Source organism: Engystomops pustulosus, chromosome 11 (assembly GCF_040894005.1).
Source record: "Engystomops pustulosus chromosome 11, aEngPut4.maternal, whole genome shotgun sequence".
NCBI lineage: Eukaryota > Metazoa > Chordata > Amphibia > Anura > Leptodactylidae > Engystomops > Engystomops pustulosus.
The window spans coordinates 72359367-72373892 of NC_092421.1; the positions used below are offsets into that span (position 1 = coordinate 72359367).

At 42.2% G+C, this 14526-nt stretch overlaps 1 protein-coding gene across 1 annotated transcript in view; it reads right to left on the reverse strand.

Annotated features, from left to right (window-relative positions):
* The window catches only part of LOC140106733 (alpha-2-macroglobulin-like protein 1), a 77888-nt gene that overhangs the window by 8329 nt on the left and 55033 nt on the right, over positions 1-14526 (reverse strand). Inside the window, exons 19-32 of the mRNA XM_072131347.1 lie at positions 14037-14262; positions 12664-12790; positions 12400-12521; positions 11462-11522; positions 11296-11379; positions 9775-9951; positions 8126-8207; positions 6757-6913; positions 6423-6497; positions 5703-5865; positions 4981-5186; positions 3988-4203; positions 3185-3309; positions 2130-2220 (exon numbers count right to left, since the gene is read on the reverse strand). Coding sequence (XP_071987448.1) covers positions 2130-2220; positions 3185-3309; positions 3988-4203; positions 4981-5186; positions 5703-5865; positions 6423-6497; positions 6757-6913; positions 8126-8207; positions 9775-9951; positions 11296-11379; positions 11462-11522; positions 12400-12521; positions 12664-12790; positions 14037-14262 — 1912 coding nt within the window. The remainder of the gene's footprint in view (positions 1-2129; positions 2221-3184; positions 3310-3987; positions 4204-4980; positions 5187-5702; positions 5866-6422; positions 6498-6756; positions 6914-8125; positions 8208-9774; positions 9952-11295; positions 11380-11461; positions 11523-12399; positions 12522-12663; positions 12791-14036; positions 14263-14526) is intronic.

The following is a 14526-nucleotide window of genomic DNA, read 5'->3' on the forward strand; positions in this document are numbered from 1 at the left end:
ACTGTATATAACATCTATTTATTTTCTACTTAAGGACACCTGCCTTACAGACGACCCCTAGTTACAGATGGACCCCTCTGCCCACTGTGACCTCTGGTGACCTCTCTGGATGTTACTATAGTCCCAGGCTGCAATGATCAGCTGTAAGGTGTCTGTAATGAAGATTTATTGATCATCCTTGGTCCCATTACAGCAAAAAATTTCACTCCAATTGTCACCGGGGCAAAAAGTTTTTTGTCTGGATCTACAATTATAAATCTATAACCTATCTTGTACGTACACCGGGGACTGCCTGTATATGAATGCAACTTATGAATTGTCCCCTGTATGTTTCCCTTTTTCTTGTACCATATATGTTTTATGGACTCCATACCTTGAAGATTTTTAAAAATGTGAGAAATTAATAAAATATATGATTGTTTATACCTTGGTGTATAGCATGAACTTTTTTTTAGGTTAATATAATATACACTCACCGGCCACTTTATTAGGTACACCATGCTAGTAACGGGTTGGACCCCCTTTTGCCTTCAGAACTGCCTCAATTCTTCGTGGCATAGATACAACAAGGTGCTGGAAGCTCCTCAGAGATTTTGGTCCATATTGACACGATGGCATCACACAGTTGCCGCAGATTTGTCGGCTGCACATCCATGATGCGAATCTCCCGTTGCACCACATCCGAAAGATGCTCTATTGGATTGAGATCTGGTGACTGTGGAGGCCATTTGAGTACAGTGACCTCATTGTCATGTTCAAGAAACCAGTCTGAGATGATTCCAGCTTTATGACATGGCGCATTATCCTGCTGAAAGTAGCCATCAGATGTTACAGGGGACATTGTGCTCATAAAGGGATGGACATGGTCAGCAACAATACTCAGGTAGGCTGTGGCGTTGTACCAAGGGGCCCAAAGAGTGCCAAGAAAATATCCCCCACACCATGACACCACCACCACCAGCCTGACCCGCTGATATAAGGCAGGATGGATCCATGCTTTCATGTTGTTGACGCCAAATTCTGACCCTACCATCCGAATGTCGCAGCAGAAATCGAGACTCATCAGACCAGGCAACGTTTTTCCAATCTTCTACTGTCCAATTTCGATGAGCTTGTGCAAATTGTAGCCTCAGTTTCCTGTTCTTAGCTGAAAGGAGTGGCACCCGGTGTGGTCTTCTGCTGCTGTAGCCCATCTGCCTCAAAGTTGGACGTACTGTGCGTTCAGAGATGCTCTTCTGCCTACCTTGGTTGTAACGGGTGGCGATTTGAGTCACTGTTACCTTTCTATCAGCTCGAACCAGTCTGCCCATTCTCCTCTGACCTCTGGCATCAACAAGGCATTTCCGCCCACAGTACTGCCGCTCACTGGATGTTTTTTCTTTTTCGGACCATTCTCTGTAAACCCTAGAGATGGTTGTGCGTGAAAATCCCAGTAGATCAGCAGTTTCTGAAATACTCAGACCAGCCCTTCTGGCACCAACAACCATGCCACGTTCAAAGGCCACAAATCACCTTTCTTCCCCATACTGAAGCTCGGTTTGAACTGCAGGAGATTGTCTTGACCATGTCTACATGCCTAAATGCACTGAGTTGCCGCCATGTGATTGGCTGGTTAGAAATCAAGTGTTAACGAGCAGTTGGACAGGTGTACCTAATAAAGTGGCCGGTGAGTGTAATATACAAATACAATTCCTAATTGGTTCTTGACTTTAATATATTTCTCAAATTTTAAAATACAGCAAAAATGTGAGATTTTCCTTCCTTCCAATGCCTTTTCCATTAAATTTAAAGGAAACCTACCATTACGGATCTAGCTATTAAGGTAGATCCGGTGGTAGGTGCATCTACAGGATGTGGGGATAGCCCCTTTTAGGGCTAATCCTTTACTCCCCTCTATATTTTCTAATCTTTAATCAGGGAATATGCAAATTTTCTCAAGAGGCTACTGAGGTGTGGAGTAGCTGGAGCTGAGGCTACACGGCGCCCCTAAAATGTGTTATCCTCACATACGTTAGAAGCACCTACCACCAGATCTACCTGAATAGGTAGATCCGTAGTGGTAGGTTTCCTTTAATGGTCCACTTTGTAAATCTCAGTCACAACAACTTCATACATGAGATATCACTCACCTGTTCTATTGAGCTTTTTAGTGGGAAAAAACCTGACAACATCTTCACCTCAATAAGAGCCATGTTTGATTTCAGCCGTAATCCTGTATATCTATAACAAAAGAGAAAATAGGATTGACAATGATGATTCATAAATTGTGAGATATGCTTACATTCGACTACAGTTATACTAATAAGATTTATTTACTTATGTGTAAGTTTATTCGAGCTTCTTACAAGCTAATAAGATTACATATATTTAATGGTGCTACTAGTAAGTAGTTTGCCCCACCAAAAACAAGCCTTCATACAGCTACATACATGGAAAAACAAAAAAGCTATGACTTTTATAATGCGGAGAATAAAAAATGGAAATGAAAAATGTTATATCTTATATCCTGCCAGATCAAGAACGCTGAACCCCAATCTGATCTGGAACCCTGAACCTGTACTCTTCCACATCTGGAACCCTGAACCCCAAACCTGATCTGGTACCCCAAATCCCTAAGCCCCAACCTGATCTGGAACCCTAAATCCCTGAGCCCCAACCTGATCTGGAACCCCAAATGTTATATCATGCCAGATCAAGCACTCCAATCTGATCTGGAAGTCTGAAACCGTACTCTTCCAAATCTGGAACCCTGAACCCCAACCTGATCTGGAACCCCAAATCCCTTAACCCCAGTTTTATCTGGAACCCTCAACCGGTACTCTTCCAGATCTGGAACCCTGAACGCCAACCTGATCTGGAACCCCAAATCCCTGAACCCCAATCTGATCTGGAACCCTGAACCTGTATTTTCCTCTACCCTTTTTCGGGCAATGCACCCCGATTCTGAGCCTGTACGCTGAACCCTATTTCAGAGCCTGTACCCTGAGTCTGTACCCCAATCCTGTGCGTGTTCCCCGATACACATACTGTATGTCTTCATATTTATCTGAAACCCTGACAAAAAGACATCCTCTATAGTCTATAATGACCTAAACTAAATGATTATTGTAGATTTGTCATGAAGGCAAAATACCAACCTTACCTTGGATTATTCGGGTAAAGTTCTGAAATGAAAGAAACTTACGCTACAAAAATGTTGAGTTGAAGCTTTTTCGGAAGGCCTCTAGCGCACTGAATGGGTCTTACATCCAGCCGGATCATGAAGGTGGCCTCATTCCTCTGGGGTGGGACATTATATCTTAGTAGAGCCTGCAAAAAATTGAGATTAATAAAGGTCCATTTAAAAACACAAAAATGATAAAAATCTTCTTCTATGAACCTGTCGCGATCCAGCGGCGCGTTCTCTGTCAAGGATTCGGGTCTTCCGGCGATTCACTAAGGTCCTGCGCCCGATGTCCACCAGGTGTCGCTGCTGCGCTGAAGTTCACCAGAGTTCGCGATCCTATCCTCAGTGCAAGTAAGCGACACATTTTTAAAAAAATTCTGCGGTTTTGCCGAATCCGTCGGGTTTTCCGACGGCCTCGCCCTCCCCGATTTCCGTCGCGTGAAAGCCGGCGCCTATGCAGCACAATCCGATAGCGTGTTCCAAAAACTCAGGGATTCAGGGAAAAACGGCACAAATCGGAAAAATACGGGAAACCTGATGAGAATGCCCGAAATGGACCCTTAGTAAATGACCCCCACTGTTTATAATACTTGCTTCTTCATATAGGGGAATGGATACCTTATGGGCCTCCTGAGGCTCCTGCACCCTTTGCAGACTGTATTACTGATGTATACAACTGTATCTGCATCCCGAGGAAGCGTATACGATAGTCAGGGTGCAGGAAGCTTCTCTTATAAATGCCAGCCTGTACCATGGTTTTCCCATGGTTTTCATTTTGGATAAGTAATTCGTTATTAGATATATACGGACAATTCTCTGACCTGTACATAGACACAACTATTCCCACTCGCTGCTACTGTGTAGTCTCCAGGGATCTCTGGCAGTGATGTTCTCTGAAGCAGAAGTCGGTTGTCGTTATTCACATGGAATTGTTTCCGAAAACCTTTGGCTGAAGTCACTGTCACAGTTGCTTCTCCCTTGTCACTGAATGTTGCCTCCGCATATAAAGCCAAAGCCTGAAGTGCCACAATAGTGTCCTAGGAAGAGCAGAAACACCAAAAATTAGAAAAAGTGATTAAATAGTCTGTAGAGGTTTTGTCATAGAAAGGTCAGTAATAAACATGTTTACAGTTTTTAAAAAAATATATTCTTTATTTTTTTCTACAAGAATAGTTCCACTTTTCTAGAAACCGAGTCTTCTATCTATATTTAAATGAATATTCAGAGAATTATATTGGGGTCGGGAAGGAATGGGCAGCACGGTGGCTTAGTGGTTAGCATTACAGCCTTGCAGCGCTGGGGACCTGTGTTCTAGTCCCAGGGTCAACATCTGCAAAGAGTTTGTATGTTCTCTCTGTGTTTGCGTGAGTTTCCTCCGGGTCCTCCAGTTTCCTCCCACACTCCAAAACATACTGGTAGGTTGTTTAGATTGTAAGCCCTATGGGGACAGGGACTGATTTGGCAATTTCTGTGTACGGTAATCTGTGTGCGCTATATAAATAAAGAACGATTATTATTATTATTATGATGTTTGCCTAATTTTAGAGGCAATTGGTATCAGCCATCTTTTTCCTGGATCAACATTCTAGGATTTAGAGGCTGGACTTGATGGACTAACATCTCTACTATGATATATATGATATACTATGATACTGCAATGCTGGAAAAAGCCATAGTAAAAGTGGATAAAGACGTAGAATTGTATATATATTTTTTTTTAAAGGGAGTCTATCGGCTCCAAAATGCTTCCCATACTAAAATTGACCTCATGTAGGGGGCCTTTATTAGGAGTTGAAGAACTTCATAAACTCTACCTGAGTGGAAGAGAAACCTCCGTAGGCGTTCTGCTGCCTACTCAACCAGTTCACAATCTGTGCTCCATCACGTAGGTTCTTTGTAGGCGCTGAGAGCAGAGCCAGGAGCACATAAGAAGTCAACTCCACCTCTGTGGATGAAGCCCGTTGCCAGAATGGCTCATCCGACAAGGGTTTGGGTTTTGGTTGCCAATACAACTGTCCATCTATCCGCAGGGTAAAAGTCGTAGAAGAGAAGCATAAACAATATATATACCATATCACAGATGCACTTCAATCAGCTTATAGCACTGGAAAGTTGCAAAAACACATTACAAATTTCTTTATTAGATATTTATATCTTTAGGCCTCATGCAGATGACTGGAGATGGCGGTCATGAGCATGCAGTACAAATTGGCGCCATTTCACGGCCACCATTGACTTCCATTATGCGTGGTCACAGTGTGGTGAACGTAGCGCTGCACTGTCACCGAGTCGGACGGCTACACGATAAATGATAGAGCTGGGCCAGCCAAGGTTGCGGCACAGCCGGACGGTTCCTATGGAGTGTTCACTGCTAGAATCTCTGGCCGAAACTTTCCGCTAACATTACCCTGTTTTTCACACGGCCGTAATAAATGCAATAACGTAGGAAGTATAACGAGAACTGTCCTAGGTGCTGAAATGGAGAATACATTGTAATAAGAATGTATTAAAAGTATGAATATTGTGACACACTTACCCCTTCTCACAGCCTTCTGCTCGAGTCTATTCAGTAATATGTTCCTATAATAGGTGTCCCCATACAACGTGAAAGCATAAGCCAGCAACGCTTGGGTGTACATATTGTTAACATTCAAAGCAAGCTGCTGCAGGCAAAGAACTGAATCTCTAACAAGAGGGTCCTGGAAGTAGAAAAAAAACAGTTAGTCCTCTGCATATTTTTCAACTCCATCACTTAAAGGACACCTACCAGCACATTTTAGGGAGGTAGACCATCGCCAAACGTTTGGTATAGAAGAAGGCCCGGAGCATGACAGCAGCAGTCCCCCGTCACCCCTAAGGTAATGAGCATAGGTTTGGGGACAGTCTACCACCCTAAATGTGGTGGTAGATGTCCTTTAACTTTGCAACACTTTGTCATAGCAATGCTGAGATACTTCAGCATCAGTTATTTTTGACAAAAGCGCCGTTTTGTTGTGTGGGGTTCACAAAATATTTAATGTCACCTACAGTATAGGGAACAACATGATGATAGGTGGGTTCAAGGCAAGTCAACATCATTAGGCAAGGTTATTTCTAATGAATAAGGGTTGTAAAATGTAAAGAACTACCTGAAACCATGAAAAATTCCTTACATTTTTACAAAATATTGCACAATTTTCTCCATTGATAAGCAAAGATCTTAGCCACCCACCAAAGCATTTGGTATTGTAGTAATTATATGGTGGAGATGACTTACTTGTGGAGATATTCCTGCTTCTAACAGCGCTATTGTTACAAAGGTGGAAAGGGACACGTCGTCTTCGACACCCCCCTGTAATACAAATTAGCATCAGCATGATATCAACGAACCTATCAATTAAAAAAATTCTCTTAAGAACATTTGTAAAATGTGCGAAAGCCACAGCATCGTTAACTTATTTTTACTGAGGACAAAATCATTTTGGACCTCCTTTACCATGATGAAAAATAGTGGTGTTGTCCACCAACCTACGAAGGTGGGTCCCATTTCCCTTCCCTTCCTCATTGTTTAACAATTGATAACAATTAATAGAAAAATGAATACATTTTACCTTCATAGAACTTTGGAAGAGCTTCCCCACATTCCGGAAACAGCCAGTATAGTATCGGTTTCTTGCTAACCAAGTATAGGAAGTGTTGAGTTGAACTTCATCAATAGAGATGTAAGGTCGAGACTTACTGAATGACTTCACGACAAAAGCAGTCAGCCTATAATATAGAAAAAAGGTTAACAGAAATGTTAGTACCTGTGACAAGAGCTGCCCTTACATCTCAAGACAAGAACATCAGCAATATACAAGTTGTAGTGTTGGGAATATTATATGGCTCATACTATTTGCATGTCTGGTATGGTGAATAAGTGATACATTGTGTAAATAATGATACCAAGTAAAAGTTGACATATGTTGACCAAATAATACTAATAAAACGAAGATTTATACTACTGTCACTACAAAACACTGCAAAATACCCCTATACAGTGACCAAATAATGCCAACTCACAATTACCCAATCTTAAACAGAACCTGTCACCAGATTCATTAATAAGCCTAATAACAAGTTACCGTAGCGCTATATTAACTTGTGCTCACACTGTTTTTTGCTTAAAAAATGCATAGTTCCTATCCCCAGAAAATGAACTTTATGGGGGTCATTTACTAAGGGCCCGATTGGCGCACGCGATCGGAATTTGGCGCATCGGCGCCGGTATGCACGCGACGGAAATGGGGGGGGGCGTGGCCGAACAAAAACCCGACGTATTCGGAAAAACTGCCGCATTTAAAAAAAAAATTGTGTCGCGAAAATTTCACTCACCTTCATCCTGGATAGGCCGGTGTATTTTGAGGCATTCCAGCAGACTTCAGCGCAGCAGCGCCACCTGGTGGACGTCGGAGGAACTGCTTTGATGAATCCCGTCCGGACTTGAATCCAGTGCAGAGAACGCGCCGCTGGATCGCGAACGGACCGGGTAAGTAAATCTGCCCCTATAAGTCTACCTGGCATCATGCCTAAAGGATCAGGGTGTCTCAAGGGTGTGGGCTATTCATGCATGGCAGTGTGTCTCATGTCTTCCCCCCTTTCTTGGACTGATGAATTATCCTCTGATCTGCACATCAGGATAGAGGGGGGAAGAGCAGGGTGCCAGGTAGGCTTACAAACTTCATTTTCTGGGGATATGAATTATCCATTTTAAAACTAAAAACAGTGTAGGCATGAGTTAGTATAGTGCTATGTCATCAGGCAAATTTTTTAAATTCTGGTGACAGGTTACCTTGAAAGCGGTATGATGCAACATATAATTTACAATTACAATTTAGGCCTCTCGGAATGTGAAATTTTCCCCCAAGGCCATACAAGTTACTAGCCTCAAACACAAGCACATAGAACAGGTCCAGTTTCCATGTATTTTAGAATACTCACCATGTATTTCCTTCCAGATCACTTTTACCATATGCACTATATGATCCATCACTGTGTTTATAAGTCAGCTGCCTCTGATACCCTGGGAAAAGGCAAGGAATTTATACAGTTTGTATATGAATTACCATATATACTCAAGTATAAGCCTAGTTTTTCAGCACAAAATTTGGGCTAAAAAATCCTAACTCGGCTTTTACTCGAGTCAACTAAAAAAAATTAAGTAAAAACTGACGTCACCCATAGGTCCTCTTCTGTGTTCGATCCGATGCTTCAGATCCTCTTCGGGTTCTTCCGCTCCTCTTCGGGAAGTTCCGCTCCTCTTCGGGTCCCCTTGTGATGCCAGCGGCTCACAAACAATGACGTCGGCAGGCGGCTGACGTCATTCTGTGTGCCGGCCGAGCACGGAGACCCGAAAAGGAGCCGAAGATGAGTGGAAGAATCCAAAGAGGACCAAAGGACCCGAGGTGGCACCGGAACATCGGAGACAGAAGAAGACCTATGGGGGACGTCAGAAAGGTGAGTACAGTGTTATTTTTTTCCTACTACAGGGGCTGGGCAGGCTGCATACTACAGGGGCTGGGCAGGCTGTATACTACAGGGGCTGGGCAGGCTGCATACTACAGGGGCTGGGCAGGCTGCATACTACAGGGGCTGAACAGGCTGCATACTACAGGGGCTGGACAGGCTGTATACTACAGGGGCTGGACAAGCTGTATACTACAGGGGCTGGACAGGCTGTATACTATAGGGGCTGGACAAGCTGTATACTACAGGGGCTGGACAGGCTGTATACTACAGGGGCTGGACAGGCTGTATACTACAGGGGCTGAAAAGGCTGTATACTACAGGGGCTGGACAGGCTGTATATTACAGGAGCTGGACAGGCTGTATACTACAGGGGCTGGGCAGGCTGTATACTACAGGGGCTGGACAAGCTGTATATGACAGGGGCTGGACAGGCTGTATACTACAGGGGCTGGACAGGCTGTATACTACATGGGCTGGACGACTATATACTGGGAGGCTGTGAGCAATGCATTTGCCAACCTCGGCTTATACTCGAGTCAATAGGTTTTCCCATTTTTTTTGTGTTGAAATTAGGGATCTCAGCTTATACTCGGGTCGGCTTATACTTAAGTATATAAGTATATATATTTCACCCTGCCAACTCTTAAATAGGATCAAGTCTCTAAGACAGGAAGTGATATCAATAGATCAACAGTTGTAATTTCGTAAACCTCATTTAAAAGTGACTGGAGAAATATACAGGCAGTCCCCTACTTAAGAACACCCGACTTACAGACAGCCCCTAGTTACAAACAGACCTCTGGTAATTTGTAATTTACTGTACTTTAGCTCTAGGCTACAATAAACAGCTATAACAGTTATAAAAAGTGTCTGCAATTAAGCATTATTATTAATCCTGGTTCTTACGACAATCCAACATTTTTAAAAACCAATTGTCGCAGAGACCAAAAAAAAATTTGGCTGGGGTTACAATTATAAAAGATACGGTTCCAACTTACATACAAATTCAACTTAAGAACAAACCTAAAGAACATATCTTGTACGTAACCCGCGGACTGACTGTATCTTGTATATAGTACTCAAATGATATGCCTATTAATGTAAAGTCTATGGTAACTCACCACTCTTCAGGAAGGTGGTAGCTTTTCTTTTAATTTCACTGCTCAACTGCTTAGTTTTTTCCAAATATTGTAGAACAAAAATATTTGGGGCAAAAAGAACCATGTTTTGTTCCCCACAACCGTAAGGCATAGCTAAGAGATGATCTAAGTGCTCAAGGGTTGTGCCCATCATATCTCCTAAAGTAGAAATACACATCAGTGACAATCAGAAGATGTAAAATTCAGATTTATGGATAGAGTAGAAGAAAAAGAAGCTAACAGCTTAGAAAATATGTTTAGCTAACAGAAATTCTGATTTATAGAATCATAAAAAGAGTAAATTAGAAAATGTAAAATTCAGGTTAAGGGATAAAATACAAAACATAGTTAATTTTTAAAGGTGTAGAAAGTATATGATAAATATTAGGTCTACTTATGCTTCTTTCTGGCCTTGCTGCTGCTGATATAGTTATGGATCATAGTCACTTTAGCCTGTTTTTAGACTAGGGGTTGTCTACTCTCAGCAATTAATTGATATCATTTCTGTAAGGTAAAGTTATACAATTTTCCAATAAACTTTCTGTATCAGTTCCTTGTGGTATTCTAGATCTCTACTGTGATTCTATAGAATCTTCTATGTTTACTTCCAGTGGATAGAAATCTGTCTGTGGTCTTGTGATGGACATGCATGTGCAGGAGCCATTATCAATATCAATTATTTGCTGAAAGTGGACAACCCCCTTAAGACCAATCAAATAACTTAGACTATGTTGTGAAAGAAGAACTGATATGATCTGACTACAGTAGAGGGTGTTTGTAGTCAGGCTCCAGTAGTGAACCAAAAAAGTACTCCAGCAGTAAGTACACTGCAACATGGAATGGGGCTAGGAAGGATAAGTAGAAGATATATTGAAAAGCAGCAATGTTCCTCTGGTCTAGGTTAAGGTTTTCCTATAGTGATAATGTGCTGTACCAGAGTCAGACCATGGCAGCCAATCAGTGGCTTCAATATAAATACTAACAAGTGTGACGCGTGATTGTGGTTTATTGCAATGACCACATGTGGGTACAGCTTGGAATTTTTTCAGGAAAATTAATAAATCCCATCCGGGACCTGAGACTGAAAGATAGTTTATTGTTTGAACTCTCAGAGAACTCCTCTAATATATGATATATTTTAAAGTTACAGACAAATATGTATATTTTGGAGAAAATGATACCTACTTATTTTACAGGGGGTTTCCATCGAAACAATTTAGGCCTGATCCACAGTGCGGAGCTCAACAATCTCCATCAGCTCCATAGAGATAAATGGGGCAGCACGGACATACGGGTCGTCTGCTCCACTCATCTCGGGGAGCGATGAGGGTCCGACAGAGGTACATCGGACCCCATCGGACTCCCCGTTCTCGTGATCTTTTGGGGGTCTCATCACTGAGACCCCCACCGATTAGCAAGTTAGGCCCTATACTGTGGAAAATTGTGGAAAACTCCTGTAAGGTCAATTTATCTTCAGATGATTGAACAAAAATCACTTCTTACCCACTACAGTCATAGAAGCTCTCTCGGAATCTTTGAGAATATTCCCGGGTAATTTCAGAGATATTGTTTCTGCTGTTGAATTTTCTAAATAATAAACACAAATATCAAGTTGTAAAGCTGCGAGCGATGCTAAATGATACAAGAAAAGGATTCTCGTGACATTTACCTTGCCCTACTCGCATGCAGATCATCGAGTTGTGAGACTTCTCCACCAACACCCCACCTGGCTAGAAACCCAAAGGTGAAAGTTCAAAAATTCTGCTAGGTCAAAGATTGTATATATTGTATTAAAAAGCGTTCGATAAAAATAAGTTCCCAAAGTTAGGTCCTAAATATCAGTTGATATGGTTTGTGTACGGAAAATTTCTATAATTTTCTAATACAGGCGGTCCCCTACTTAAGGACACCTGACTTACAGACAACCCCTAGTTAAAGAAGGACCCCTCTGCCCACTGTGACCTCTGGTGAAGTCTCTGGATGTTACTCTAGTCCCAGACTGCAATGATCAGCTGTAAGGTGTCTGTAATGAAGCTTTATTGATAATCCTTGGTCCCATTACAGCAAAAAATTATTTTTGGCTGGATTTACAATGATAAAATATACAGTTTCGACTTATATACAAATTTACAAGACCCTATCTTGTACGTAACCCAGTGACTGTCTGTATGCTATCTGTATCAATTCCTCACAGTTTTATAGATCTCTGCTTGCTGTCCTGCTATAGAAAGCTTTAATGTTTACTTCCAGTGGATAGAAATCTGTCCATGGTCATGTGATGTCACACAGGTGCACGAGCCGTTAGTATCACACGGCTCTGATTGCTCTCTGCGATCATAATAACGGCTTGTGCACCTGTGTGACATCACATGACTATGGCTGGATTTCTATCCAGTGGAAGCAAATCTAGAAGCTTCTATAGCAGGACAGCAAGCAGAGATCTAGTAAACCCTGATACAGAAAGTATATTGAAAAATTGTATTCTTTTTCATTACACAAATAATATAAAATTTAGCCAACCCCTTTAACACGCACATTCGGTTCTGGGTGCAAGGATTTAAAATGAATAAATCCACATTTTAAGGGGTCAGTTACTTGATCACTCACCTTAACAATTAGTGGCTTCATTATTGTGTCCACATTCCCCTCTTTAGGAACCAGGGGTATCTCATTATTACACAAGTCTGGGCTGTCCACTGCCTCTGTCCTCACGGTGATGTTCACCTCCCCTGGAAGAGATTATAGAGACATTTTGCTACAAGGATGAAGGTAACTTGTTATTCTAACAATGTGGGAAACAACAGGTCACATGATACATTATCAGATTAAAAAAATTTAAAAATTCTGGACATAAGTCTATACATCACCCACCGATTGTAGCAGCTTTCACGTTCCAGTAAAATGTTTTACTCTCATCGGCACAAAGACAACTGCGGTACTGACACTCCGGACAGGACACCAGTTCTACTTCTGGAGATGGTAACAAAGTGGTTTGGATCTGCCAAAAAAAACACAAAACACAGATCATGAACAGTAATGAATTATAATTAGGTGGTTTGTGTAGTAGTCCCAGGCCCAATCCTTCAAAAGGGCCCTTTTACACCCACCGAATTTTATACTGAGAAGGACCTTCACCCATGAAATCCTGGAACATCTGTTCCTGCTCTCATTACACTTGTGCACAAGAGACATATGAACTAACCCTAAACCTTTAAATATCATCCAAAGGTCCTGAAACCACAGATTGAAATCAAGCAGAAGGGACACATCCTCCAGTACCCAAGAAGCTGCTTCTAGTACCAGATGTAAGAAGTATTAGTAATTACAAGGTTTTCTCAGAATTTAAAGGGGTTATTCCAATTGTTGTCATTATCCTCTATCCATTGGATAGGAAATAACAATCTGAACAACAGCTGGGATATCCACCCATGTCCCATTCTCACTAATGAATGCAAATGCAGGTTGTGCATGTCCTGCAACTCAATTCAATGTCAAAGGGAGTTCTGGAAGTTGCTGACCACAGCGGTTATCTCTGGCTTTGTCTCAGCAATTTAAATGCTCATATTGGGGCACATATACTAAGAGTCCGAATCACGTTTTTCCACCGGGTTTCCTGAATTTTTCCGATTTGCGCCGAGTTGCACCAGGATTTTGGCACACGCGATCGGATTGTGGCGCATCGGCACCGGCTTTCAAGCGACAGAAATCGGGGGGCGTGGACGTCGGAAAACCTGACGGATTCGGAAAAGCTGCGGAATTTAAAAAAAAAATAGCACTCACGTACACCGAGACGGAGGAGGTGAATTCGCGGCAGACTTCAGCGCAGCAACGACAGCTAGTGGACATCGGGCGCACGACCTTTGCGAATCCCGGCAGAACCCGAATCAGCGTTGGAGAACGTGCTGCTGGATCGCGACTGGACCTGGTAAGAAAATCTGCCCCATTTTATTTTAAGGAGCAGCAGGTCAAGAACCCCCACATTCTAATGATCGATAGGGGTCCCAGAGCCTGGACCCTCACCAATCACATTATCTGTGGACCACTGAAGACTGTGTCTTCTACTACACCCCTACATGGCCACTTTTTGGAAAAGTTACATTGGGGGTACAAAATGCACAGTTTTTAATTAATAAAATGCTACCAAATAAAGATATAATACATAAATGTTATCCCCTACAGTAAGATTTTGACCATGGACAGAATGACGTGTGATATGTAATGACTAGGTAGATTTTGGTCATCACCTTTATACATTCCTTCAAGTAATTAAAGACGGAGGCTTTTAGGATGAAGGTCTCCTCCCGGATCACAGAGTACGGCAAAGCAAGTTCCACAAAGAACGGCTTGAAAACTCTAAGGGGGACAGACGGTGAAATGCCAAGCCCATCTGGTCCCATACAGATGACCCCTGCAGCCCAGTCTGTAATGGTGTCGGGAGCCACCTGGTGCAGCTCTGTCACACCTTGGTTGCTGAAAGACAAAGAGATACCAGTTATACAGGTATGAATACATGAGTCCCTCTACACCGGCTCCTGGTTACAATACTTGGACAAATTTACAAGGCAGGATTTTGACCATAATTGTTTGTTGGCCAATACTATGTATATTAACGGTTTTCCATCCATAGGATGGATTATAAATTGTCCATGTGTAGGAGTGCGACCCCAAGGACCTCAATAACCTCTAGTGTGTATCGATGACATCTCTCTACTACACTATGGTCAGAGCCAGAAG